Source organism: Fusarium musae, chromosome 5 (assembly GCF_019915245.1).
Source record: "Fusarium musae strain F31 chromosome 5, whole genome shotgun sequence".
In the NCBI taxonomy this organism is placed as follows: domain Eukaryota; kingdom Fungi; phylum Ascomycota; class Sordariomycetes; order Hypocreales; family Nectriaceae; genus Fusarium; species Fusarium musae.
Genome location: NC_058391.1, coordinates 2,228,480 through 2,255,489, shown reverse-complemented (window position 1 = coordinate 2,255,489; position 27,010 = coordinate 2,228,480). Strand labels below are relative to the sequence as shown.

The window sequence follows — 27,010 nt, the reverse complement described above, 5'->3', positions numbered from 1 at the left end:
CTATTTGTCAGCCTCTGTCTACTAACATAGAAGAAAAGAAGCTAAACTGCCAGGATATTAAAACGGTCTATCAAGTGTCTATTGACAGAATTCAAAGGCTATCTGTTATCGATAAGCCACTGAATCCTGGAAGCTTCCAGGGACACGGGCAGGCCAAATTTAGGCCGGAGCAGCGCCGTCTTCCGGGTGATTATGGGGCGAGACAGCCCACGCCCAACTCGCTAACTCGTTACCGATGGAGCTTCTCTAGTTGGGGATGGATGTGCATTCTTCACTCTAGCATCATTTCCGGTCGAGTATTGTCTAGTCTCTTGAAAATGTATGATTAATTCATGATTATACAAAAGTAGCGATTCAAGCGTCTCCGTCAAATCTCTCCCTATTTGCCAATGTCTCTGACAGTCAGATTGCGTTTCCGAAAGGCGATGTTGCAGCTGTATCATTCATGAACTCATCCATGACCTTACTCAACGCTGTCATGTCATCACCAATCGAGAAGAAGGACGGATCCAATGCCATGGTTTGACCGAACGTGTTATCAAAACCGCCAAAGTGGTTCTCCGCGGATGGCATAGATGATGGATTGAATGCTTTACACAAGAGTCAGCGGCAAACAACGAGACTTGAAAGGGAGAGAGAGACTTACTGGTGGATGGTGAAGAAACAAACATCGAACTCTTCCGATCTTGCTCAAGCATGACCGATATTGCCTTGACAGCTCTTTGAGCTTCAAGAGATTGGTCGGATCTCGTCTCCCAGATATCCTTTGCTATAATCAAAGCCTGCAAGATATCACTTCGCCTATTCAAATCTCGCCCTGCATCGTATCTACTCAACGCAAAACATAGCATCATGGTAGCTTGCATGAACTCGGATCTAAGTGGTGCGGCAACTCTCCAGCGCATGTTGTACATGAGGCCTCCTGGTTGAGTTTCTTCGTTCATGCGTCGCTGGTGCTCCAGGATGGATAGGGCAGCCTTGATGCATATCTCACTGGATCTGACACTCTCTTCCCCCGCAGACCCTCTGACGAAACTGTGCCGATGGAGGAGATAGATGGCTTTCTGAGCGATGATATCGAGCATCATTCGATTGAGGAGTGTGGCTGGACTGTCCGCAATCGACTCTTGGAGAGGCTTTAGCCTGAGCCAGTGCGGCAAGGAATTCGTGGCTTTCTCGAGCTTGGCCTGCAGGGTCGCAACAGTAGTTGGTGAGGGTGGCCCTGCTTCGGTTGTGTCGTATATCTCAGCAGCAACTTTGATAACTCCATGCCTGTGGATATGAAACGCCAACATGGAAGGCTCTGAATGTGGCCTTTCAGGCGGTAGGGTATCGTGCTCAAAACCAATATCGCTATCCAGAAGATATGAGGGCGGGCGAGTGTCGCATTGAGAATCTTTGATGATACGTGGAAGTCCGATTTGGGTACTGGTGAAGAAGTCGATGCTGTACAAAGCTATCCAGGCTCGTCGCCGGAGTTCAGCTTGCAAAGGTCGGATATTTGGCCAGTGAGACGGCTCACGATGAAGACCCATCCGCATGGCTATCCTTATGATAACACCCATGAGGACCCAGTTCCCAATATTTGCATCAGCGTCGGCCTCTTGGTCTACAGCAAAGTGCAATAATAGCGTCTCAACCGTATGCGCGCTGGAACGAAGGTAATCTCCAGCTACCAAGCAGTGGATAGTGAGCGTTCTGTAAGTGTCGAGCGTTGTTTGTAGTTCAGAAGCGGACAAGCCGTGCATCCCTGCCTCCTTTTTCTGTAATGATACAGCCATACTCATGACGCTGAACAAGAACCCGACCCAGATGATGGAGACAGCTGAGGGGTTTACCCAGAAATTTGCATACTATATATGGGTTAGCAATTGCCTCCTTGGATGATTGGCATATGCTGACTTCTGCAAGGAATTTGCCTCGATGAATGATGACTGGCAAGGCGGAGTTAGCAGTTGAGTGAACATGAAAGTCATGACTTACGTGAGTCGAAAGTGTTGAAGTACTGGGAGATGTATCTGTCAACTATCTTGCGAGGAGGAACCAAAGCGAGAATTTGGTCTACGGGAAGACACGAAACATTAGCAAGTAGAGATATTCTCGGTGCCTGAGACTGATGCGTCAATCCACTAGCAAAAGGAGAAGACGCTTCACTGGCAATGTCGGAGCCATCATCAGCGAGCTCATCTCTGAGTTGTTGAATCTAGGGTATCTCGTCAGTGTTCAAGGTCTCCATAATGAGTCTTGTTCTTACATCTTCCAATATTGTAGCCCAATGCGAGCTACCTGTGTACACAGCCTGGTCATCTGCCAAATTTAGATTTCCCATTCGAACATTTGGCGATATACCTGATGTATTAGGCTCAAGACCATTCGGGGCATTGTCTGCTTGGGCTACATCGCTCAGCGACTTGGTTGAGCTCTCAGCCTTATCTCTCAGTTCCGTCACCAGATTCTCAAGCCGAGCTATTCTCTGGCGAGCTTTCTGATTTCTGTTATGAGGTCTGTAATCTATGGCATCCTTGCGTTCTTGTTCTGAGCAAGTGAAAATGCACTCGGTAGGTTTCCCGCGCCGTGTGCAGGCGCCGCAGGGTGACTGTCTATCGCATCGAAGTCTGCAGTAAAGTCAACACCATTGAATGTCTCTATGGTCTGCCTGGCTGGCTTACTTGCGCCCCCTGCAGAAAGTGCAGCTGAGAATTGGCTTCTCACGTTTTCTTGTTTGAGGCCTTGGCTGTGCTTGATGAGTTCCCATGAGTTAGAGTGGTGAGGGCTTATTCGCCTCTCAGGCAGACACAAATGATGAAGCTAGTGTAGATTGAAGTTTGGCTATAGGACGTGAAGTCATTTTCACCACGATCCTAGGAGCCACACGTGATTCAGCACCGATGATACCTCAGAACATGGAACGCAGTAAGATATATTGTATACCTATTCTGTAAAATATACTCTATGAGCTACGGTTTAATTCGCATCGTGAGAACAAGTCAATCAGAGAATGTGCCTTGAGTGATGGATGGTCTTCAACATTGCCGGGTCAAACGATAAACATCAATCTCATTTTCATATCGAGCAAGACGGATAAAATAAATGGAAATAGTTAAATAAAGCGGCTCAGTCTCTCTCATCTTTGTTTTTGTTTCAAGCAGTAATAGCGGACAAGCGAAGGATTTTCGGACGTTGATCCTTCGTGGAGGGTCATTCAGCGGACGGTCGGACGGTCATGGTGTAAGCTCATTGGTCGGTTTTTGACTGTCCGAAATGCCATCTCTCCACGGACATTGTCGACGGAATTCATGGCGGACATTTTGTGATATACCGATAATTATATATAACAACAAGAGAATTCGATGGTTTTAATCTATTCAATTCAATCATATTGTCCAACTATATCAGCAACTTGCCCATCCCATTCAACATCAACAACATCAACAACACTTCTTACACCCCATCACAATGATCGCCTCTGACAATGCCCCGGCCGATGTGGCTTACCCAAAGGGCATCAAGTTTGCCATCTTAATGATTTCACTCTATATCAGCATGTTCCTGGTTGCCTTAGTATGTCCTGTAATCACTCGATGCAATCACGCAACTAACAGTCTTCAGGACAAACTCATCATCTCGACTGCTATTCCCGCCATCACGAACGAGTTCCATGCTGCTAGTGACATTGGTTGGTACGGCACAGCTTACCTTCTTACCAACTGTGCCTTCTTGTTAGTATTTGGCAAACTATACACCATCTTGGATATCAAGACGACCTTTATGACTGCCATGGTACTCTTTGAGATTGGCTCAGCTATTTGTGGTGCTGCCCCTAACTCGATTGCGTTCATCATTGGAAGAGCTGTCGCAGGTCTAGGTGGTGCTGGTACGCAGTCTGGTATCGTGAGTTGTTCCCTAATACTCTGAGGATAACACCCTCACTTACACTGTTAGCTCGTCATCATTGTCTATGCTGTCCCTCTTGAGAAGCGACCTCAGTACCAGGGTCTCTTCGGTGCAGTCTTTGGAATCGCTTCGGCTATTGGACCTGTTATCGGAGGTGTCTTCACAACTCATGTCACTTGGAGATGGTGCTTCTACATTAATCTCCCCCTTGGCGCCGCTGTCTTGACTTTTGTCTTCCTGTTTCTCCGAGTTCCTCGTCCATCGACCGACAAGACCGGTCTCATGTACAAGTTTCAGCAGCTAAACGTTCTCGGCTTGATTGCTCTCATCCCTGGTGTCGTTTGCCTCTGCCTGGCTCTCCAATGGGGCGGCTTCGAGTATAGTGTAAGTGTTTGTCCCCTGTGCGGCAACGACTCAACTAACGTCACTCAGTGGAACAATGCCCGTATTATTGCTTTGCTCGTGGTTGCTTTCACTCTCTTCATTGCCTTTGTCCTCATCCAGATCTGGAAGCCCGAGCAAGCAACTGTCCCTCCCCACATCTTCGCTAATCGCAGCATTTTCGGTGGCTTTTGGGTGAGCTTCTGTATCGGTGCCCATCAGACACTGTTGATTTACTTCCTCCTGTCTGGTTCCAGGTCATCAACGGAGATTCTGCCATGAACAGTGGTATCCATCTCTTGGCCATGGTACTCGCTCTTGTTGTTGGCTCCATCATCAGCGGTGTTCTCACCTCTCGTATTGGATATTATATGCCGTTCCTCATTGCCGGAATCTGCATCTCCTCCATCGGCGCTGGCCTTTTTACTATCCTTGGCACCAATGCTTCAGAAGGCCAATGGGTTGGATATCAGATTGTATATGGTTTTGGTCTTGGTGCTTGTTCCCAGGCTCCCAACATGGCTGCCCAGACTGTGCTCCCACGCAACCAGGTATCGATTGGTGCTTCACTCGTCATATTTGCCCAAACACTCTCTGGTGCCATTTTCGTCTCTGTTGGCACCAACGTGCTCGATGGAGAATTGGTCAAGCGTCTTTCTGCCTTCACAAGCGTTACTCCCCAGCAGATCGAGTCCGCTGGCTTAACAGGTCTTCTCAAGACTATCCCTGAGAAGTTCCACAAGGAGACACTGACTGCCTATAACGATTCGCTGCATGTTTGCTTCCGCGTCGCACTCATCATGGCTTGCCTGGCTATTTTGGGGGCGTTGGCTATGGAGTGGGCCAGCGTGAAGAAAGAGAAGAAAGAAGTAGTCGAGACAACAAAGGAGAGTGACAATGAGGTAGAGGAGAAGTCGGTTGTTTGATTGCTTAGGTTGCTTGTACGAAGGCGTTGGAGTTATTGTTGACAGATGGCTGTTTCTGCACTGAATACCCAGCTCGATAATTAGATCTCATTCACAATTCACAAAATTATATGTTGTTGCAATAACTGTCTTTATTGTCAAAAATCCTGATAAACTAGTGAAGATGAGTCAAGCAAGATATGAAGTGAACCTGCTGGAACCTGAAAGCTCTTTAACTGCCGTCCTCAACTAAGGTACCTTAGTTATCGATAAAGCTGTCGCCCACTTTCCCATGAGCCCCTCACCCGCATCCCACCTTCCGAGTCTCCGAAAGTTGCTGATCTTCCCACCTCATGATCTCGACTTCGTACTCCCATTGATTCTCTCTCCGCCATTATTTCATCCTGAAAGCTACGCATCGACAGTATTGCCAGCCGCGTGGATCCCTATATATACACATCAGAAAAAGCTCAACTCATCATGACAACTACCAACTCCACCGCGTTGCAAGCCTCCAAGATACCTGTTCTCCTACTCAAGACGAGATCGAGCCCCGGCGATTCCTATGAAGATCTTTTCTCAGAGTCTAACATTAATGGGAGTGGTTTTGCGCCGCAGTTCGTGCCTGTTTTGCTGCACCAATTTCACAGCGACGGCATGAACGAAGTCGCAGCGCTGCTTCGCGATCGCCGCATCGGAAACCAGGAACATCATGAATACGGCGGCTTGATCTTTACATCACAACGCGCCGTCGAAGCTTTTGTGAAGCTTGTCAAAGATAGAAAGTCCGGTACGTCATAACCTTATAGTGATCATGTCTCTAGAACCATCTCGCCTAACACAATCTCTCTTGCGACAGATGATACTCCCAACCCCGAGGATGAAACCTCATGGCCTCATCTACAGAACATCCCCGTCTACAGTGTCGGCCCCGCCACTACTCGCGCCCTCGCCGCCGTCCCCCAAGAACCTCCTCTCCAAGTCTTTGGTAGCCACACAGGCAACGGCGCAGCCCTTGCTCCTTTTATTCTCGCCCACTACTACGGATGGTACCGCGACCAAAAACGTGCGACTCTCCCACCTATTCTATTCCTCGTTGGAGAAACCCGTCGTGATATCATTCCCAAAACGCTGCAGGACGGCGCACTACCAGATGAAGAGCGCATTCGTGTGACAGAGACGGTCGTCTATGGAACGGGCGTCATGGAGAGCTTTCCGGTTGATCTGCGCAGGATCCTTGGCGAAACGCGCAACGATCCCATGCGATGGATTGTGGTATTCTCACCAACCGGGTGCGATAGTATGCTTCGAGTCATGGGAATTCTGGATCCTGAAACCAACAAGGTGCATAAGGCCTGCGAACGGGACGGGAAGACGTTCATCGCGACCATCGGACCTACGACGAGAGATCACCTTCTATCCTTTGGTTTTGAGCCTGACGTGTGCGCCGAGTCACCGACACCTGAAGGCGTACTGGAAGGGATCCAGGCGTTTATGGCCAAGAGACAGAGCTGAAACAGGGAGTAATAAACAATTGATCTTTTTGTAAGACTACATGCGGAGTATTGGAGGGCCACTGATGATGTAAAGAGTTGGGAGTATCAGCTCCGGGTATCATTGATTTTTACTGACCTTGCCTTGAATATTTTTTTGCTGTTGTCCTCCTTGTTATATACCCAAAAAAAAGCTTGGTCCAGACAAAGACCGCTCTGTCTTCACAGCACATAGATTTTCCTTCTTCCCATAGATCATCAGTTTAATGAGAGACCGATCCCCCTGCGAATACCATATCGTAACACCGAGCGCCATGCAAACACGTGAGAGCCATACCGAAGCATCATCATCATCATCATCATCATCATCATCATCATACGCCCATAGCCCAGAGTTCAACTCCGATGACGCCAAATTTGGTTCCCTCATCACTCAGAGGTTCGTTACCAAATGTCTCGCACCTCGAGCTATGTCCATTTTCAAGCCCGTTATCTAACCATAGCCCATAATGCCCACCGCCTGATCCAACACTTAGAAAGCCGGTCTCACAGTTGATGCAGAAGTCATTTAGGCCGCTGTATGGGAACGCTTTGAACCTGACAGCTTCACTAGGCGTAGGCGACGGCGCGCGAGAATGTGTAGGGGTGTTGCTCTCTGAAGAAGGCGGTGGCGGGGCGAGCGTTGTAATTCGAGAGCTCAGGTTTGTCGTATCAGCTGATGGAGGTGGAGGAGAGGTGTGATAGTAGAGGCTCGCCAGAGGAAGCATTCGCCGTTGCCAAAGTACGAGTGCGCAGGATGCGGATATTCGGATAGGTATGCGCCAAAGATCTGATCATGTTAGTTAACAGGATAACGTCATATGGGCTCACTGGATACGCACCCCTCCTTCTAGGTCTTTGACGACCAGGACAAAGCCAGCTCTTTTGCCCTCATAGTGTCGACAGCGCTGATAAAGAGTCGTTAAGCTCGCGCCGTCCTGCTCAAGGCTATAGATCAGATGCCAGTCGTCGACGATACGCAGGCGCTCAGGGACCATGGTGCGAATCTCCTCCGCGACAGCGGGTGTCAGCAACTTGGCCGACGTGGGCGTGCCATGACGATAACCATGCAGGACAAGAGGATCCAGGGGTGGAGGACGAAGGGGCTCGCTGTACGGCGCACGGGTGTGAAGACACCGTTTATACCGTCTTTTGTACCATTGCCGTTGTGGTACTTGTAGTCGTCTTCGTAGGCGGTGTCGGCCTGGCTAGGGAACGAACCCTCGCTAGAGAAGCGACGGATGAGGCCGGTCCACATGTTGGTGATATATGATGCAGAGGCGCGGTTAGGATTGTTGGGCGTAGCGGCGCCAGAAGATTCGGGAGATTCGGGGGATTCGTTGCGGTCAGAAGAGCCCATGACGTGTAAACACGGAGTCTAGTGATAGTGGTGCTCAAATTAGGCAGCGTAGGAGGTCATAGATACGGGAGTTGAAGCATTCAGTGATCAGGAAGCTGAATAAGAATACCGCCGTTGCTAAAAGGGAGACAGGACGTTGATATGTAGTGTTGAGATCTGAGACATTGGAGGGAATGAATAAGTTCTGACGCTGTTATGGTAGTGGAGGGTAAGGTAGGTAGGCCATGAGATTGGGGAGCTAGTGGAGCTAGATATAGCGGGGTTAACGCCTAGAACAAGACTTAAAAGAACCCGATCTTGAGAATCGATGCACTAACATAAATAAGTTCCAAGCCGCTCTCATCGCTTGAAAATGTATAGGTCTTAAGGCAGCAATTGCCACATTTTCTGCTGGATGCCTTACTCAACAGCTTACAACGAATTGCGTGGTGATTCATAAGCCTGTGGTCTCTTTTACTGGCCACATGCGCGTGTAGGTATGTACGTACACGCTGGCAAACTTCATGATCGTCATCAACACCAGAGCCTCAAGCACCAAAAACGCTAGCTCGATATGGCCAACGGCCTATCACGGCTGAAATGCTGGCTCGGTCTAGACCTTTTGATCTGTTGTCTTGTCACTCGGATCCTCTGATTGTCACGTTCCAGGGGGTAACTTGGCCGATGAGGATTGGGCGAAACGAAAGTCATGATATTACTTGATGTCTCTATTTGATTAGTGGTCTCTCTCGATGTGTATAGTTCCTGACATTAGATGCAGAGAGGATACTCTAACCAAGTTTGCTACTACGTAATGGAACTCTGTTTCACTATTGATCACCTGAATATGGTCAACACGTATCATCATGAATTTCTTTTTTCTTGGGATATAACAACTAAAAAAGAAATGGCTGCAATGTGCACTTCATCAAATCATCTTCAAGTCCCATGTTTGCCTTTCTCAGACTCAGGCTCTCTCTGACCCTGACTCTGGCCCATGTCTTTGATCCTGTTCCTATACATTTGACCATCTCTCAACATCAAGTTTGCCCTAAAGACCCATGCCATGTGCATGCTACCTATGCAGAATAAACTAGTAGGTGATTCTGTGTATGTTTGCGTGCATGAGGTTGCGCTGTGGTCTATCTATCTTCTCCAAATTCTGCCACTCATCTCCCTTTCAAAAGTCGCAACTACGTATGAGCTCACCTGCTAGCAACAGATGTCCCGTCAGAGGTGTCTCAGATCGCAGATCCTAGATGCCTCGCCCATCTTTCGTCATCATACCATATTTACCTCATAATCTCCTGGTAGATCAACTGCTTCAGCTGCTCCTTGCTCAGGTTGTCTTTGTGCTTGTCAAAGTCAAAGAACTCCTCGGGGATCGGGGTGCTGTTGGCTCGTCCTCGGGATCATGGTAAGGCTCAAGGTATGGGTGCTTCAGAGCCTCCTCCACGGTGATGCGCTTAACAGGGTTGAATGCGAGGACTCTCGAGCAGGTCGAGGGCCAGATCCGAGGTCTTGGGGAACAGAGTTCGGAAGGGAACCTTCTTCTTGAAGGGGAGTGATCGAATGTATTCTCGAGCGCGGCGCGACTTGATTCCGTAGTAGTCTTCCATAGTGGGCGTGCCCAGCACGTCCAGAATGAGTGTCAACTGGTGGTGGTCTAGCGGCCAAATGGTCAGCAAAGGGCTCTATCGTCTCGGGCATTTCAGCAATAACTTACAGTCCTTGCCAGGGAACAGGGGCTTGCCACTGAGCATCTCGGCGAGGAATGCAGCCAACCGACCACACATCAATGGCCTTGGTGTACTCCTTGAAAGTCAACATGATCTCGGGCGCACGGTACCACCGAGTCGCGACATATTCCAGTCATGAAACCGGAGTTGTCCTCCTGCGAAGCAGCGGATCGCGCAAGACCAAAATCGCACACCTTGAGATCACAGTTGGCGTTGAGGAGGAGGTTGGAGGGCTTCAAGTCTCGGTGCAGTACGTTGGCCGAGTGCATGGCCTTGAGGGCGCGGAGGGTCTGGTAGATGAAGTACTGGCAGTGGTCGTCAGAAAGGTCCTGGGTGCGGATGACTCGGTGCATATCTGTCTCCATCAGTTCCTGTATCGTTGGTTAGTCTGCTGTTGCTAGCGACCGAGCGCTGGTGGTACGAACTTGGATCAAGTAAACTTCATTAAATGACTCGTAGTTTCGGGGCTTCTGGATATCGAGAATGGAAATGATGTTCTCGTGATTGAAATATCGCAACAGCTTCATCTCTCGCAGGGTTCTTAGACAAAACATGGAGTGATCGAAAGGAGTGATCTTCTTGATGGCGACCTTTGGCCGGAGGGCTTGTGAATGGCAGAGCTGGAGAAGAGTTAGAATTGACACACTGCGTAAATCGCACGAGACACAAGGAAACATACCAGACAACACCATAGGCGCCCTCACCAACAACATCCTGAATATCATACTGCTCGCTCACGTTGAACGAGATCTTGCGGGACCCCGCAGTGTTAGGGGGGTTCGATCGAGACATGGTCGCGGTGAAAAGGAGGGGAAAGCTGAAGAGGAATAGAGCGACCGAAAAGCAACGGCTGATGTCGTGTAGAGAAGAATTCGCGGCCGCTCGATCGGTCGGTCGGTCGAGATGTTGTAGAAATAAGGTAGAGAGAGAGAGAGAGAGAGAGAGAGAGAGAGAGAGAGTCAAGGCAAGTCAAGAGAAAAGGACCAGCCAAGTAAGACGAAGAAGACTCCTTTGTTGGTACTAGAAGGACCTGGACTTGGACCAGCTGGACTGACTGGCTTGAACTGGGCTGGACTGGCTGATTAAGGATGATTTGAGGGTCAGGTATTGAGCTCCACCCAATACAATCGCAAGATATGATTATCGACGAGACTCAACGGAATCGAGGGAGATATGCAGTTGATGATTTATAGCGACTGAGAGAAGAACCAAAGTCAAAAGGTGTAAAATTGGTGAGTATTTAGTATGAAGAAAAAAAAGGGGTTGACAGCGACGGTGAGTTATAGTAGCGATAAAGCAGTTCAGCAGCTAAGGCAAGGTAAGGTAACTACCTACCTAGAGATGGAACAGAAGAGCTCCACGTCCGCTCGGGCCGTGCTGATGCTGGTTCGCAAGTCGAGAGCGCGGGGCAGAAGAGGGTCTTGCATCGCTGTAAAGGACCTGCACAGAGGCTAGCGCGTCGAGACAGAGGCCCAGGTTTCAGTTCGGTTCGCCGTCGTCAACGGTGAGTATAGGTGAGAATGGGTAAGGATATTTGCTGCATGGGCTATTTCTTAGGAGGGAGAGAGAGAGTGTGTGTGTATGTGTGTGTGTGTCTTCCGAATCTAGCAGTTGAATTGGGCTGTGAGTAATCCCGTTCGTACCTAGGTACAGATAGAGAGAAAGATATTGCCTCTCTCCGACTGGGCCTGGGTCTGACACAAAAGGAATGGAGGATAACTTTTAAAACAAGACAGGCTGGTTGAGATGTGAAACAAGCACAGTGAGTCAAGACAAGTCAAGACGGACGGAATAGAAGGGTAGTTAACCAATATCGCTAGCTCGATCAATCACCTCCTTCGTCATCTGATTCTTTGTCCCGTTGGGCTGATGACTCTGAGATGTGATAAAGCCAAAGCTGGGCGGTTAAGAACCAACAACTACTTGCTCAACCAAAGCTGGTGGAGGTGTCACCTCAGCCCGATCCCTGAGGTAGTGGACATCCAGTGACTTGTCCTCAATGCAGAGAAAGGACTCAAAATACGACAGAGTGTCCTTTGAGTTTACCTCGCCTACCTAGCTAGGTACAGTAGCTATAGGTAGTAGGGGCAGGCAGATCTCTCCGAGAGAATTCGTGATCGCAAGACGAAACAAATCCCTTGAAGAATAAACCAAGGTTCATGGTTCATAGACAGGTCCAGAACATCTGTAATGATCGCCAGGAGGGGCATTAACAACGCCAACATTGCCGAAAAGCTATTGAATAAACAATAACGGAATGACAGAGCAACTATGGACCCCATCATCTCGGATATTGCAGTACAAGACTCCTTGGATATAGTGGATGACCGACCCTGGATTAACAAGCTTAACTTAAGGGTGATAACGATTGAAGGAAGACAAAGTGGGGGAGAGGAGATGAGAGCTCATGGAACGGGCGGGACGGACAGCTTCCCGCCAGGTACGGATACAGCACGAGTACCTGACGGTACGTGATAGTCACAGAAATAATAGACAAGTCCAGTGTATCCGTCCGTAACAGACCTAAACGAAACGAAGACACTGTAGCATCAACCCTCTGAGGCGAAACGTTACAGAACCTCCCAATGACATGACGCTAGCGATTCAAAATACTGGGCGTTTAGCATCTGACAGCCCCGAAACATGGAGAATGCTACCACTCTGCCCTCTTCGTCCTCTTCAGTGGGTCGCATCAACCCCCTGTTCGACAAAGATTCCTCGACGTAGCGTACGTACCTAGGTATCTATGCGTTTCACCAACCTAATGCCATGCCGCTTCACATGTTACCGACTCTCATTCTTCCTCACTCAACGGCATGACCTGAACTGAACTGAACGGAGCTGATTCACCTGGATAGGTAGGTAGGAATGCATAGAGAGAAGCACCGCGTACCTGTGTTCTTAAAATAACCTCCTCCAGCGCCTAATTCTAGCCATCATTGGCTACTTGGCCCGTTAGGCGCGTGCGTTTCACACCCACCGACTCGGCGGCGTTTCATCATTGGATAGCGAGGTCCTTGTATCATCTCACGTACCTATGTACCAACTCTGAGAACATCGCGTCTGCGGCTGCGTCTGGTGCCTGTATCAGATTTTCATTTCATGGGGACCAAACCAAACCAAACCAACCCCTCGGTCATGGATTCATCCAAGGAATCGGGTCTTCTTTCCGTTTGGTTTCTGAAGGAATGCACTTCTAAAAATATCATGCATTACTATGCATGTCAGTCTTTCGCTCTTGGTTGGCTGTATCATGTCTTCTCCCTGGTTGTAACTTGTATTGTTTAATGCTATCATCGTAGGCCCCTCTGTACTTGGACTACAACATCACCATGATCATGATGGCAATGCTCTCAACAAGACCTCACCCCGTCACGTTAAGGCATTCTTCACGATCTTGCTCACAAAACATTCCATTTCATTCACTCACTCTAATTGACACCGTTCGTCCTCGCATCCCTGTTACCAAAAACAGCCGACTGCTTCTCCAGGACCTCGACTCCAGTCATTGAACCCTCCTCATCCCGATCCCAATATTACAAGGACAGATCCGACCCACTCCTCTGTCTACAAGCGCTCAACTTTTCGTGAGCTATTCTACTGAACAACCTTGATACTCAAGTTAGTTTGTCATCTCAACCAATATTATCATCAATCAACTCACCTTTTCTCTCAGCATGCCTAGCCATTGAGCTGCGCTTACACCCTGGTCGGCTCGATCCTCCACGAGTAGCGTTTGCGCCCAGAGCTTCAGACTAGGTTCTCCGTCTTCTCGCACGATATACAGGTGGGGCAATGTAATGCTGCCGACCCCTAGTGACTTGTGGTCCCGGCTCTTCTGAACAATAGCTCGCACCCGTTCGTTGAAGTCTCCCTCAAGCTCAGGTACGCGTCCCTTGCCGACCTGGATCTGGCCTCTGTCTTCCACTCCAAACACATCTTGCACCAATTGCGGTACAGCATCACGGCCGACCCACAAGAACTGAGTTTGCCCATCGTCGATGAGGTAAAGGCCGTAGGGCACAAGCCTCTCTGAAGAGAGGTTGAGCGCAGGAGGGAGCGCAATGTGGCCCGTCTCCTGGTCGGGAACTCCCGCGTTGTCGGGCATATCGTGTAGTGAGTAGAGTCGTGGGTAAATGTAGCGCATCAAGAGAGGCACAGGAAGTGTTGACAGGAGGCAGAGCGCTGCCGATCTGATGTCGGAGGGGATTTGAGATGACTTGCGGAGACCAACGTTCTTGATCAACCCTAGGAACAGTAGGGGGAGACCGCGGAGGTTGGCGGGGAATTGCAGACCGCCACCCATGCTGCCTCCAGCCAACTCCTTCTTGAACGTCTGCAAGAGCTCGGTAACCTTGCTCTGCAGAGCGTCGCGGGCCGCATCTAGGCCGCTTGAAAGGGCCCGCTCCACGGCCTTGTGACTGAAGTAAGTGGTGATGGCACACTGGTCCGCTGAGGCGTACATATCGGATAGATTGGTCGTTGTAGGGAGGGCCAGAGTCATGACTCGGATGCGACGCTCGCCATTGCAGGTTGTGTGCAACACTGCTGCTTGGAGGCAGATGACGTTCTTGGTAAGATTCTCATCAATAGCCACCTCAACAACGTAACATTGATCGCGGGGGAAGGCGGGGAAAGCGCAGAGATCAGAGCTTCGGTTGAAGAAGTTGCCGTAGAATGTGTTCATTCTTAGACCACTTGTGGCTCGGACTCGGAGAACAGCCTCGAGACCAATTTCAGACGAAAGATAGTCGCTGAACTCGGAAGCAAACTTGAGGGCATCCTCAGGTCGCGAGGCATGCCAGCCTGGGTAGAACCAGGTCTGGCCACCAGTGTATCGAGGGAGGTTGCTGAGCGAGGCCACATCTTGATACTGTGACGAGAAGAGGAACATATCAATAGAGACCTGGCTCTTTGAGCATTCGACAGCAAAGCTCTTGTAGAAACTGTTGGCTGTTTGGAGCAGAGCTCCCTCCTTTGATGTGCCAAGAAGCTTCTTGTCCTCACGCATCTCGAGCTTGCCGACACCAAGGTTGGGCAGAGAAGCAGTCAAAACGACAATCTTGCCTCCCAGGGTGGAGATAAGCTTGTGAGCTGCACGCAGGGCCGATCCCATGCATGAACCATTGCTCTGGTTGTTCTGGAACATGTTGGGAAGCTTCTGCAGGAATTTTTCCACGCTTTGTCGGCTCTCGCTGAGAGGAACCAGGAGCTCATTGGGGATAGGCAGGAAAGGCTCGTCGAGATCGCTGACAACAAGCATATTGGTCTCGCCATTCTCATCAGTATCTTTGGGGATCGAGAAGTAGTGGAGGCTAGAGTCCACAGCCAAGAAACCAAGGCGTGTGCGGCGATCAGCATTTGGTATCCGGTCAAGGCTGTCCAAAATGGTGCGGGCCGCGGTGGCCACGAGTCCGGTTGAGACAGCAGCGTAGCTGACATCGAAACAGAACAGGTAAATGAGGGGCTGAGGTGGGCGAACCATGTACTCCTGGGGAGCAACAAACTCAACAACGGCATGGTTCAGCTCGGGTCGCTGCCATCGGTCAACACTCTGCTGGGCAGCGGCGTCCCAATCAAAAGCCTGAGGAACGTCGTTTGTCAGATTACACATATTACACCTCCATCGGTGTCCCTGGTCCAGGAAAGTGACATATGGGTTGATATATGTTCTACAACGTCGGCAACGCGAGATGACTTGATCCTGCACAACAGGTACGGGATCCTCATCGTCGTGGAGAGAACCGTAGGGCTGGATGACGAGCGCAAGGGGCAGCTTGGACTTCTTCAGGAGCGAGTGGGTGGTGGGAACAGCGTTGAGAGTCGATCGGAAATATCGCGGGGAGCAGTTGGCGTCCGGGGACGGAGTAACACTCGTCTAATAGGCGAAAGTTAGTGATTGACAATATTACCATGCCTGAAAATGGGCAACTCACGTTGGGAGGAAGAACAATCGGGGGCGGGGGAAGGTCAAGCTCCGAGACATTGAAGGGCTGGCTAAGGAGATCAGTTGGATAGAGCTGGTTCAGAACAGCAGGGCGAGGAGGCTGAGCGGCCTGGGGTTGTTGAGCCTGGCCGCCAATGTTCATGTTGCCGACGCCTTGAGTGATGCCGCCAACTCCTGGCGCGGGCTGCTGAGCACCAGGTGCTGGGTATCCTTGATCGGGAGCTTGGTAGCCATACTGAGGAGCCTGGGGAGCAGCGGGTTGCTGTGCGCCGTATCCCTGGGGATATTGGTATCCTTGAGGGGCAGCGGCTTGAGGTTCGGCCTGATAACCTCCATAGCCTGGCTGAGCGGGAGGGGCACCGAATTGCTGAGGAGCTACGCCGGTCTGAGCACCAGCGACGGCGTTGGCACCGGTACCGACCTCGAAAGCCTGGGCCGCATACCCTCGCTTCTTCTTCTTGTGGCCTTGATCGTGGGGCTGTTGCTGTTGGGCGGCGCCAGGGTCCTCGTAAGCTTGTTGAGGTTGCTGTTCTTGGCCAGCATATTGATCGTATTGCTGGGCTGGATAGCCGCCGAAGCCATCACCAGGAGGGGGCATCGACATGGTTGAAGTGTGAAGGGAGCAGTGTCGCACCCGAGGTTGAGGCAAGGTATATATGGATGTGTAAACGGTATCGGTCAATCGGTCGAGAAACGGTTCAAAAGGCGCTGCAGAGGAGCAGGCGCTTTAGCAATTAACAGAAAATGGGAAGGTAAAAGGCGACACCCGGTCCGAAGCTCCCAGTCGACGAAATCTGTATGTTGGACTGGGATGGAGGAGGATAAATGGAGGTGGGTGTTTGGTGGTTGATGAGCTCAGAGCTGTTAGGTAGCGTAGCCTGTCTGTCTGTCTGCATGTCTGGCCTCTTCGCATTGGTCACCGCCACAGCGACAAAGCCAAGAATCCTGTAGTGCCAAAGGAGGGGCTACCTACTACCTAATCTCATGGTTGCCTGAGCCACGCTATCAGATGCCAGAGACGGCGAGAAGAGGACAACGATATCACTATATCCTCACGTGTTGATATGAGTCAACTCAGAAGAGCAATCAATAAGACTTGGTAGATGTGTCTATGCTCATCGATATTACAAGCTTGGAGCTACTGTGGCGTCAAAGCTTCATTGGAAGCTCCCGTCTGGTGGGAGTGCACAGCCACATCCATTGTACCATGCCATGTCATGGGATGGATATAAATCAAGAACTGTGGCATCCACAAACACATACCTTACCTTAGTAGTGGTTAGGTATTTCTTAAAACTTAAGGTATATTAATATGCCTAGTTAGATACGTATCTCTCATCATACTAATCAGAGTCATCTATTCTATTCTCGATATAGAAAATGATAGGAAAGTACCTACTTAGCCTTCACCTTGTGGCCCTCCCTATACAACGTACCTAGGTAAGTCTTGAAGCTGGTGGCGGATGTTGAGTTGCCTGTATCGAATTAAGAGTGATATGATCTGGGTTTGTATAACTCAACCGACCTCATCTTTAAATTGGATTTCTGAAAGTCATGTTGATTCTTGGTTTGATTCATGTCCCCATCACCAAAACCTGTTACCCCAGAAACTCTGTCTCAGACCAAATGAATACACAAAAGCGCATGCCGTCTAAATAGCAGTACTCATAGGGCCCTAGTGAATTCTTTAAAACCAGGAACTTCTATGACTCTCTGGGTCACTGAAGCAAAAAATCGGTGTTGAGATACACGAAACACCTTATGCACCTCTGGGTAACGACAAGATGTACTCACCGATAGAGTCTTATAAGGATATGGGTTAGGGAGATATCTGCGCCGAAAAGCGTTTCATGCAGTTCTTTCAGTCATTAGGCTGTTATGTGGTAAATTTGACTATTTGTCGATAAATTCGAGCTCCTCACCGTGGTGTAAGAGGTCACATTTGCGAAAGGTAGCAGCATAGAACCATAGAAATTAGGTAGAACTAGTGATGGATAGCACAAGGAGGGAAATGCCACTTTATTCACGTTAACTACACAATGTTAAGTCGTATGAGTCGGAAGATAGTTGACAGTCCCTCCTCATATCGCGCCCTGTCTCGAGCCAAGGCAGCTGTTTGATGAGGGTTGGCTGCTGCGCAATTAATGCCACCAATCTATATACATCTAGCAAACTTTGTGTTTGCCAGTCTCTTCTTATTCTCTCTTTATCAACGAGAAGTTAGGCACAGGCTTGTGTATATCATACAGAGCCGTAAAACAACCGCCCTTCAGACTGTTGCACAAATGGCCAGCGTTATACTTTGTGACCTACCCTCGGGTCAACGTCTCTCTTTCATTGTCTACGGGATGCCTTGGAACTATCAAACCATGTAATTGTTTGACTGGCCACGGAAACTCAGAGTGATGTTCATGTGCTTGTACTCTGGCGACTAACCAGATGACGAGAGGAAGCAAGGGCTAGGTCAAGCATGAGGTGTAACAAGAGTTGACATGTTCTTTGCGCATTGAATCAGTGAGAAGCTTGGTGATCAACGTGTTAAGCTCTCATGCTTTCCATAGACGTTGGATGTTACGCTGTAAAATTGGTCTCTCTTGACTGCATGTCTGCTAACACACTGGCTTTCGACCACTCTTACCACCGCCCGAAAATTTCATATGATAGTATGATTTCTCTGTAAAGATAGAATAGTGCACGCTTTCCATACGTAGTCATTCAGAGCGTCAGACAAAAACATCATGATTGCTTCTTCAAGCCTCACACAAACCCCCTGCATCACCACACCAGCATAGACTGTTCTCGATTCACTACAGGGGGAAATAAGTCAGCCGCCACCAAAGCTTGAATCCTCCAGGCTGTCAACGATTAAGGTATGACAGGTGAGTCTAGGCAATCAGTGAGTGTTTGTAGGGCAAGACATTACCCAATCCGTACCCATTTTATGTGGTTTATTTTTGCACTTCATCTCATCTTTTGCACTGCCACTGCATGGATCGCATGGACGGCAGCGGCCCGGGATAGCTTCTTGGCATTCTCAGGTATAGGAACATGTTCAAGAGCACGATCTTGCACTGAATCAAAGCAACTCGAAATGGAGGAGCCTTTGTTTCCGTCTCACAGACTGAGTACCTACCCAAGGTTCCGTCCATACAATAAGGCATCAAGCCCAGTGTTTCGATACATCATCCCCCTCCATAATCCACTATCAGCCAAAGTTACAGGAGGGCAGCCCCTCAGACAAGACCTGGACCCTGTTTTTTCGACAGGTGCCGAACAATCCAATTGGTGATCCCCGAACCTAAGTTCCATTAACGGGCAGGTTTTCGCGAATACTTTAGTTCGAGGGCGAACTAGTCCAGGTACTTGACTTTCCATACTCACATGCATCCATCCCTAAAGTAGCACTCTATCCCCCAGATCCTTCAGCTCTTGGTCCCCTCAATTCTTTGCGCGACCCCCTTTCGGCTGCCTCTCTCTCTGTCTCTGTCTCTCGCTCTATCTCTTCCCTCCCTCTTCATACTCTATTCTTCTTTACTTCTCCAACTGCGTTGATCGCATTTGACACTTCTCTTCTCCAGCTCAGCGCATCTTTCCTCACTATCGCCAATCGCCGTTTTCACATTGCACGTGTCGCAATCAAACATGGCCAAACAACCTTCAGCTCTCAGGTACAGCTGCACCGCCAGCTTCACTCCGAAGACAGTATCTAATTGACTCTTACAGCCAGGTCCTTCCTCTTATCATCGTCTTCGCTCTGCTCAGCGTAGGCGGCTGGATCGGCTACCAAGTCTACATCAGCGTCGCCAAGATGTCCGATGCTGCGTCCGAGCGCATGGGCAAGAAGAACGTCGTTTTCACAAAGGATGGTGTAAAGGTCGGCGTTAAACAAATCAAGAACGAAAACTATGTCGATGCGACGCAAAGCTGGTTCGTCAAGGCGTGGAATCTAGGCACCACACCAGATGCTAGTAAGAGGTGTGTACATTGTGGTATATTTTCTCGTGGAAGTGGAATAGTACCTGACAGTGTCGACAGCAAGAAACAAAAATGAAACTCGATCGCCACTCCGTCACGAATTTTCTATCTCAATTCGAATATGCTAGGGGTATGGGTAGCACGCACGTACGCACGCAGACACCCATATGACTATTCAACGAATCTCTTCACTGGGACAGTTTCTTTAAACTTGATTCATACTACACCCTACGTCCCGTCGCAAGTTTGCTCTATAATACAACAGATTGCACTTGGAAAAGTTCCTGTGATCGTAACCTTCCCTACCATGAAACCCCATTAAACTACTTGTGGATGTCCACTCGTCTAATACGTACATCCAAAATGGCACCAGCCAAACCCCTACACTTTCGTTTCGAGTATCGGATCTGCAATTGCACAATCGAGTTTAGATCAAACAAATTCATGGTAATCTTTAAATGCCTGGTACCAATTCAACAATGGCACAGTGCCAACTTATAGACTAAAAGTCGACCAAGGTTATTCAGGACCAGCCATCCTCTATTTTATAGATTATCCAGAACCTTTGTAACGTCTATATGGCATATTTGGAGATGAGATGTTTTCCAAATCCTTCAAGATTATATCCCTGATATCCCATAATTAGCTCTGAAATTGAAGCAGGCCGTCGGCTACCCTCTCGGTATTTGGTAAAGACCCCCTGGCTTTGCTCAGCAGCTCGGTTTTCTGTTTCTCGGCTCTCTCCTTCTGCATAGCTTCATGCTGTTGTATTGGGTTCAGAGAATACCCTGCCATAGCTGGTGCTGTCTTGGACGATAAGAGCTTTTCAAAATTGTAAGAGGCAGGGTACGGGCTAGCCATCAAGCCATCCCTGCGGATGAGCATGGACGGAACACGAACATTGAGCTGTGGAGAAGTGTCAGTCGACCCTGAAGCTGATACCAGAAAAAGAAACAAATGTGGGGATAGATAAATGCTGAAAAGGGGAAAGATGAAAAAATGAGAAAAAGAAAAGAAATGTCAAGCGGAGGCAGATAGCTCCAGGGATTTAGAGAGGATACTCACTTGTTTAAGCACATTGGCGTACCTAACACCAAGATGATTGCCAATAAACTCAAGTCGGCCTTTGACCCATGCTCTCTGTGCATCAGTTGTATAATCTTGACCCTGGACACAAGTCAGGGGCCAAGTCAGGAAGTATCCCGGCAGACCTTTCAGGGCATCTTCCTCTCCACATCCAAACGCGGACAGGTTAGCACGCTCAAGAAGCTCCCTGCGACTGGAAAACCAGCCCAACTGGTAGGGTACCGAGGAAATGATGTCCGTGATGGTATCAACACACGTCCTCGCAGCTGTTGCGTATTCGGGGGTTGTTCGGTAGTCGACCGGGGCGCAAACCCATGCAGCACAGCGAACAATCAGTGATGCGAGAATGATGCGAGAGCAACGCATCAAGTTCCATACGCTGACAACCCAGAGATCCTGATATGCGTCTATTCGTCCTGGGAAAACCTCAGCCATGCCGTAGTTCCCACTGGGAACATTGTCCTCCCAAGCCACAGCTTTGTAATGGAAATACTCGGGCAATTGGTTCGCCCAAGCCACATGTTGCTGATCGAGAGTCTGACATCGACGAATAATATCTAGAAGCAGCTCAATATTCTCGGGGCTACGGGCCAGGGACGCCATCAAGCGATTGGACTCAGCCCTGAGCTCTGCTGTGCGGATGTTAAGTCGCTGACACTCGGCTCCGTACTGATTCTTGTAGCTGTCTGTAATCCACCATTCAACTCCCATAGCCGGAGGTGTGCCTGTGGTCAAAGTGTGAATGATCTAGTCGCTCGTTAGATAATGGTTAGCTGAGGAGTGAATAGAACGGGCATACCATTTGTGTTCTTGTGGCTACAAAAAGAGCCAGGCCTGTTTTGGTTCGCATCTGCTTCCTATCTCTCGACTTAACTAGTTGAATAGCTCCTTCAATATGAGAACCCCAGGCGAGCATTCCCAATTGCTTTGCGGTGATGTTCTCAAAAAGTCCCAAAAGCAGCACAGCTGCCAAAGTTGAGTCCTCCTTGGATAGAACAGGATCCTTCAGAGCGCTGAATGTGGCAGAAAGTGCTTTCGTATAACATCCTAAAGCCTTGTTCTCAAAATTGCAACCTGAACCGACACGATTTCCCAGAGATGCCATGGCACATGCATCAAACGCTAGCTTAAAATGGGACGCCTGCTTCTCGCTTTTAAGGAGAGGCACAACGAATTCCATCCATCCACGCGTGTTATCGTGAGAAGGTAGCAGAACGAAGTTCGACAGAAAGTGACATGTTGCCTGCTGGTCCACCGGAAGTTGGAGAGTCGATATAATAGACTGATCGGGTGCTGGTTTGTGAATAGCTACGGCCTTTGATGGTTTACCGTGCTTCAGCGCCGTGGCTTTCCTGCTGGCCTTGCGAGCTCTCAGTTCAGTTGCCTGTGTCTCGTTGCGGAAGACGAGATCGAATTCATCTTTGTAGCCAGGACATTGTCGCCTGGATTTGGCGCATTGATTACAGGTTGGTTTCGTTTCATCGCACTATGACTGTGAGCTGATGCGTCTGAAGAGCCCCAGGAAAACACTGCTCAAGAAAAGGCCATCCAGCAGTAAAAATAGCAACACACCTTGATTCTTCGGGCCCTGCACATCTGGCAACCCCTAGAGGGCTTACCGCAGTAGACCATGATTGACCGTGTTTCTTGATGAATCCCAAGAACAACGAACCGATCACGATTTTATGTCAAAATTCCCAGCAGGGGATATTGACAGAAACGGAAAGAAGATGGGGGAGGATTATTGTCCAACAGCTGACTGTCCAACGGCCTCCTGGGAGGACAGAGTAAACGAGAACCGCGGGAGAGGGCGTACGAAGACGCGAGGTTGCATACGGAGATGAAAGAGAGCGAAGGCCGTAGCTGGTTACTTAATGTGACAGATCCAATATGAGCAGTTCAGTCTTTGGAAGAGTGAATGAAAGTCTAGTATATGGTGATGCTCTACTTCGAGATGGTCAACACCTAGAAAGTTTGAGACAACCAAGCAACCAAGAGAGAGTAAGAGTGCAGCTCCCAGAGATGAAGGACCAATTTAATGCAAACACTGACTAGCTGGTGGCAAAGCTTCCGAGCTGTCGGTGGTTCCGGTGTTAAAAGAGTTCGTCTTGGTAGTATGTAGGTACGTATGTATGTGTATACGACAGGGTATGACAGGGGACGATGACGGCTGACGGGGAAGAAAAAGCAACAAGAGGGTCCAGGCAAAGAAAGAAAGGAAAAAAAGCGAAGGGGAAAAAGAGGCAAAGGTGTCCGAGAAGCCGTATCCGAAACAAGTGAGGGCGATGGATATGTTTGCTTCGCCTTACACAGCGGGGAGCTAAACAGACGACAGCAGGTTGGCGGTGGAACGTCGACGACGAGATGGAGGGGAGGACAAGGGGGGTCAACGTGATGACAAGCAATGAGACAGTCCGAGTTTGCAAGCTTGACTCAGGATGTCAATGCGAGTGAGTGACAAACGAGGTGATAAGTGACAGATGACGATGGTACAGTACAGCACAGCACAGTACGGAAGAATTGCTTTTTTAGCGACGCCGTTGGAGGAGAGGAAACATGGCAAGAAAAAGGATCCTGACAAAATTGGCTGGATGCTGCAATGCAAGGCAAGGCAATGCAATGCGACGACGCGATGCACGAGGATGGATCGTCAAGGCCCCGCTTGAACGCGCTGTCAGTACTGTACATGTACAGATAGGCAAAGTAGCAAACAATAACGGTGTTTGCCGTTGTAAGCGTGCACCGAATGTAAGCCGAATGCCAGATCTGGACAAATACATATGACCCAATTGACTAAGTTGTCGTGCCGATCAAAGTCAAAGCCAAAGTCAATGGAAGTCAAAGGTGAGGAGACATGGACGTTTTGAGTCGTTGAGTTCTGGAGCCAAACGTTTAAGAATAGAGCGGGAAGACGGGATGCCGTCCGTCCCTGATCCTGATGTGCACTCAGGCACTTGACTCTCTCCTAGCCACTCAGCCACTGTAACTTAGTGGCCTCTGCTAATGAGTCTAAAGGGCCACAGCCAATAGAGTGATGGCGGGGACTGACACCACGAACCCGCTTCCACTGATGTGAGGTGCTCTAGCTCTAGCTTTCCATGTGGGCTATAGTTGGAGGCTTGAGCGGGGCTCATTACAGGGGAAGCTTAAGAACCCTGTAGCCTGAGCGCGAGCCTGAATCTTGTGGTGGGTGGATGGGTGAGATTCCATACATACACAGACAGAGAGATCAAGAAAGTGAACCTCGGCATGTCATTGTAGCATTGACGTATATTGTACTCAATTGGTCCAGAACTTGTTACACTTTTTGATATAGAGTTTGAGTATTAACTAAACTACTGTAACGTCCAAGATTATAGTCCAAGATGTTGAGCCGAGGTTCATGGTTAATATACTCGCTACAGTTGAGGGGGGCCAGCTAGCTACTAAGGTAGGTAGTCAACAGCCCGGCAAAAAGGCCCAATGATGGTAATGAACACGATGCAGAACATTGTAAAGTCACTAGCGGTGACAGGAAGACGTATGTTTATGCCCGCTATTTCCACTATGCAAGTTACCCTAAATGCCCGCCGCTTTGGAGGGCGGGGAAACCAAGAACCTAACCAACATGAACTATGTAAGAATCAAGGCCCAACATCCATTACCAGGATCATCATGCAGATAAAATCTGATCGTCTATAGAACGGTCAGATATAGTACATCATCCAATGAGACAAGATCAACGAGGGTCGGCATTTGTGACAGTCGCGCTATTCTATCGGACGGTTTATTCGAATAGAATACCCTTGATGATATACATACTCGACCGACATCCTGATCACGGGTCCTTTTCCGTTGATGCCCAGTAACTAACTAGTCAGGGATGCTTTACGTGCTGTCAATCCTGTCAGTCATTTTTAATAAGCGGGTGATACAGTCGCATCGGATGATCCTGATGATCTTGGGGCTTTTGTCAATGTCAGTCAATGTGGGATATCCTCGCTTGAATCTTGATGATCTCTAGGGTCCCTATATACAATGTGACATATATATAAGCGTTTCAGTATCATTCATATCAAGGCCCATCCTGGTTATCGGGGTATCGATGAGATAGGTAGATAGTGATCGATCTCCCTCATGTACGTACAGAACGCCACGCAAAAGCAAATACATTTTTACATTCACGATTGGTAAGGCTGGCACTGCACACAGACAGTTTCTGACTCTTGAATGCCAAACGCTCCAGAGCATAACAACAATGCTTCGAGTGCCACAAATCGAACGATGGGTTCATTGCCGCTTCTGGTAATAGCGGCTAACGTTAGCCCATGTGGGATGTCTCGGCCATCAACGCCTCATCGCCGTTAAAGGTTTCACATATCCAGCCCTTCGTGATCCATCTTCTCAAGCTGAGACATAGTAGAGCTGTTATTAAACTTGGCTGAGTTGACGAGCCACCTCAAAACATGTTTTCTGCAGCAAGGAGCCGAGGCATCTCTGTTACCAAGGTCTCCCTTTTAACGCTGCATCAACCTCAAACCAACACATTCAGCCTCCATTCCTTCACATTTGCGATGGGTGGGCCACGCCGTAATAATGAGGCTTCGTGCCTCGGTCTTGGACATTAACGGGCGTCTGCATCTGGTCGATGCTCATCTCTTTTGGGTGGCCTCAATGCGAATTCCGGATCGCTGGGTTCTCTGCCGTTTCAGCCCTAATAATAAAATATCGAAGCCTCGGTTTTCCACCAACAGCTTCTTGTCAAAGCTTCACAAAATACGCCTCCCATCTCTTTTGGAACAATCTCGTACTTCGCGCTTCGGGCTTCACATTTGCGCGAGCTCTCGATTCTCCCATTGCTGAAGGTCTCATAAACCACATTTCTCGTGCTGCTTGAGAGACAGAAGCCTGTGATGTTCAGAGACGTGCCACTGTTCGTTTATTCTTGAATATAATCATAGACCATTCATTACCAGTGTATGTTGCACACACCGGTATTATTGAGATACTGCGTAATTGCACTTCAGCCAGTTATGTCTCGGTAACCATTTCTTGTGTAGCTTGTTAACATCTTCTTAGCCATACGTAAATGGTTCAAGCCAAGGGCTGCTCCAGAGAGCCTCTATCTACCTACCCAGTTCAACTTTCATGGGTTTCTGTACAGGACAATCCCGGAATAAATGGATATTCCCGTCAAGTAGTCCGGGCTTCACCGGAACATCCTTCTCCACTTTCGGTGTGCCGACCGGCAGGTCACCCCAGACCGGCACCGGCAAACGAGTGCATTATCTCATCAATGTCCAAGTCAACTACAGGGCGTACTCTCCCTATAAATAACTAGTGAATTACTGTCGCTTGAAGACGATAGACAAGCATAATTCACTCATCATTATCATCATCATTATCATCATCATTATCATCATCATTATCATCAAGAAAACCCCTTCCAGTTCACTGTCACAATGAGCAAGATCTCCGACTTTGACCTCCTCTCCTTCGACGTCTATGGCACTCTCATTGACTGGGAGACCGGCGTTTTGAATGGCCTCAAGCCCCTTCTCCAGTCCAACAATGCCGAAATATCTCGGGCAGATCTTCTGAAGATCTATCATGAGGCTGAAGTTGCTCAACAGGAAAAGACTCCTGACATGGAGTATTCTGAACTTCTGACCACCATCCACCCTCATGTTGCAGAGCGTCTCAGCTTCCCTAAGCCCACACCTGAACAAAACAAGGCCTTTGGCGATTCAATTGGATCATGGCCTGCATTTCCTGACACTGTTGATGCTCTTCGTCGACTCGGCAAACATTACAAGCTCGTTGTTCTGTCTAATGTCGACCGCGAGTCCTTCTCCGGCAGCAATGCAGGTCCTCTTCAAGGCACTCCCTTTGACCTGATCATCACTGCACAAGACGTTGGAAGTTACAAACCTAACCTGAACAATTTTAAGTATATGTTGCGGGAAGTGGAGGCCAAATTTGGTATTCCCAAGGAAAAGGTGCTTCAGACTGCGCAGAGCCAGTTTCATGATCATCAGCCCGCAAAACAGATGGGCATCAAATCAAGCTGGATTGAGAGACCCGGAGCTAGTATGGGCAACACAAAGGATCCCGTATATAACTGGAAGTTTGCCACTCTTGGGGATATGGCTGATGCGCTGGAGAAGGAACTTGCTGGCCAGTAAATAAGCCTGAACTTGATGTAAATCATGTAATGTAGGCCAGCTATGGAA

The 27,010-nt window shown here is 48.9% G+C and overlaps 10 protein-coding genes across 10 annotated transcripts; 4 read left to right on the top strand and 6 right to left on the bottom strand.

The window, feature by feature from the left end:
• Positions 1 to 402: 402 nt before the first annotated feature.
• Positions 403 to 1,787, bottom strand: J7337_007102 (uncharacterized protein; the record flags this gene model as incomplete). The annotated part of the gene is made up of 2 exons (XM_044824757.1): positions 403 to 590; positions 647 to 1,787. 2 exons carry the CDS (start codon positions 1,785 to 1,787, stop codon positions 403 to 405), a joined length of 1,329 nt encoding a protein of 442 aa, XP_044680414.1.
• Positions 1,788 to 3,456: 1,669 nt separating this feature from the next.
• J7337_007101 (uncharacterized protein) lies at positions 3,457 to 5,201 on the top strand (the record flags this gene model as incomplete). Its single annotated transcript, XM_044824756.1, has 5 exons — positions 3,457 to 3,561; positions 3,610 to 3,891; positions 3,943 to 4,278; positions 4,327 to 4,470; positions 4,533 to 5,201. The coding sequence occupies 5 exons, from the start codon at positions 3,457 to 3,459 to the stop codon at positions 5,199 to 5,201; spliced, it is 1,536 nt and encodes a 511-aa protein (XP_044680413.1).
• Positions 5,202 to 5,660: 459 nt separating this feature from the next.
• On the top strand, positions 5,661 to 6,695 carry J7337_007100 (uncharacterized protein; the record flags this gene model as incomplete). The annotated part of the gene is made up of 2 exons (XM_044824755.1): positions 5,661 to 5,970; positions 6,040 to 6,695. The coding sequence occupies 2 exons, from the start codon at positions 5,661 to 5,663 to the stop codon at positions 6,693 to 6,695; spliced, it is 966 nt and encodes a 321-aa protein (XP_044680412.1).
• Positions 6,696 to 7,370: 675 nt separating this feature from the next.
• OXR1 (oxidation resistance protein 1) lies at positions 7,371 to 8,072 on the bottom strand (the record flags this gene model as incomplete). Its single annotated transcript, XM_044824754.1, has 3 exons — positions 7,371 to 7,502; positions 7,555 to 7,822; positions 7,888 to 8,072. 3 exons carry the CDS (start codon positions 8,070 to 8,072, stop codon positions 7,371 to 7,373), a joined length of 585 nt encoding a protein of 194 aa, XP_044680411.1.
• Positions 8,073 to 9,517: 1,445 nt separating this feature from the next.
• On the bottom strand, positions 9,518 to 9,814 carry J7337_007098 (uncharacterized protein; the record flags this gene model as incomplete). The annotated part of the gene is made up of 2 exons (XM_044824753.1): positions 9,518 to 9,717; positions 9,778 to 9,814. The coding sequence occupies 2 exons, from the start codon at positions 9,812 to 9,814 to the stop codon at positions 9,518 to 9,520; spliced, it is 237 nt and encodes a 78-aa protein (XP_044680410.1).
• A 32-nt stretch (positions 9,815 to 9,846) lies between these two features.
• On the bottom strand, positions 9,847 to 10,582 carry J7337_007097 (uncharacterized protein; the record flags this gene model as incomplete). Its single annotated transcript, XM_044824752.1, has 3 exons — positions 9,847 to 10,161; positions 10,216 to 10,435; positions 10,470 to 10,582. 3 exons carry the CDS (start codon positions 10,580 to 10,582, stop codon positions 9,847 to 9,849), a joined length of 648 nt encoding a protein of 215 aa, XP_044680409.1.
• Positions 10,583 to 13,387: 2,805 nt separating this feature from the next.
• On the bottom strand, positions 13,388 to 16,341 carry SEC24 (COPII subunit; the record flags this gene model as incomplete). Its single annotated transcript, XM_044824751.1, has 3 exons — positions 13,388 to 13,399; positions 13,455 to 15,668; positions 15,727 to 16,341. 3 exons carry the CDS (start codon positions 16,339 to 16,341, stop codon positions 13,388 to 13,390), a joined length of 2,841 nt encoding a protein of 946 aa, XP_044680408.1.
• A 3,038-nt stretch (positions 16,342 to 19,379) lies between these two features.
• On the top strand, positions 19,380 to 19,788 carry J7337_007095 (uncharacterized protein; the record flags this gene model as incomplete). The annotated part of the gene is made up of 3 exons (XM_044824750.1): positions 19,380 to 19,405; positions 19,461 to 19,712; positions 19,764 to 19,788. 3 exons carry the CDS (start codon positions 19,380 to 19,382, stop codon positions 19,786 to 19,788), a joined length of 303 nt encoding a protein of 100 aa, XP_044680407.1.
• Positions 19,789 to 20,354: 566 nt separating this feature from the next.
• Positions 20,355 to 22,430, bottom strand: J7337_007094 (uncharacterized protein; the record flags this gene model as incomplete). The annotated part of the gene is made up of 5 exons (XM_044824749.1): positions 20,355 to 20,618; positions 20,778 to 21,545; positions 21,598 to 22,240; positions 22,371 to 22,386; positions 22,418 to 22,430. The coding sequence occupies 5 exons, from the start codon at positions 22,428 to 22,430 to the stop codon at positions 20,355 to 20,357; spliced, it is 1,704 nt and encodes a 567-aa protein (XP_044680406.1).
• Positions 22,431 to 26,239: 3,809 nt separating this feature from the next.
• On the top strand, positions 26,240 to 26,962 carry J7337_007093 (uncharacterized protein; the record flags this gene model as incomplete). The annotated part of the gene is made up of 1 exon (XM_044824748.1): positions 26,240 to 26,962. The coding sequence occupies one exon, from the start codon at positions 26,240 to 26,242 to the stop codon at positions 26,960 to 26,962; it is 723 nt and encodes a 240-aa protein (XP_044680405.1).
• Between the last annotated feature and the right edge of the window lie 48 nt (positions 26,963 to 27,010).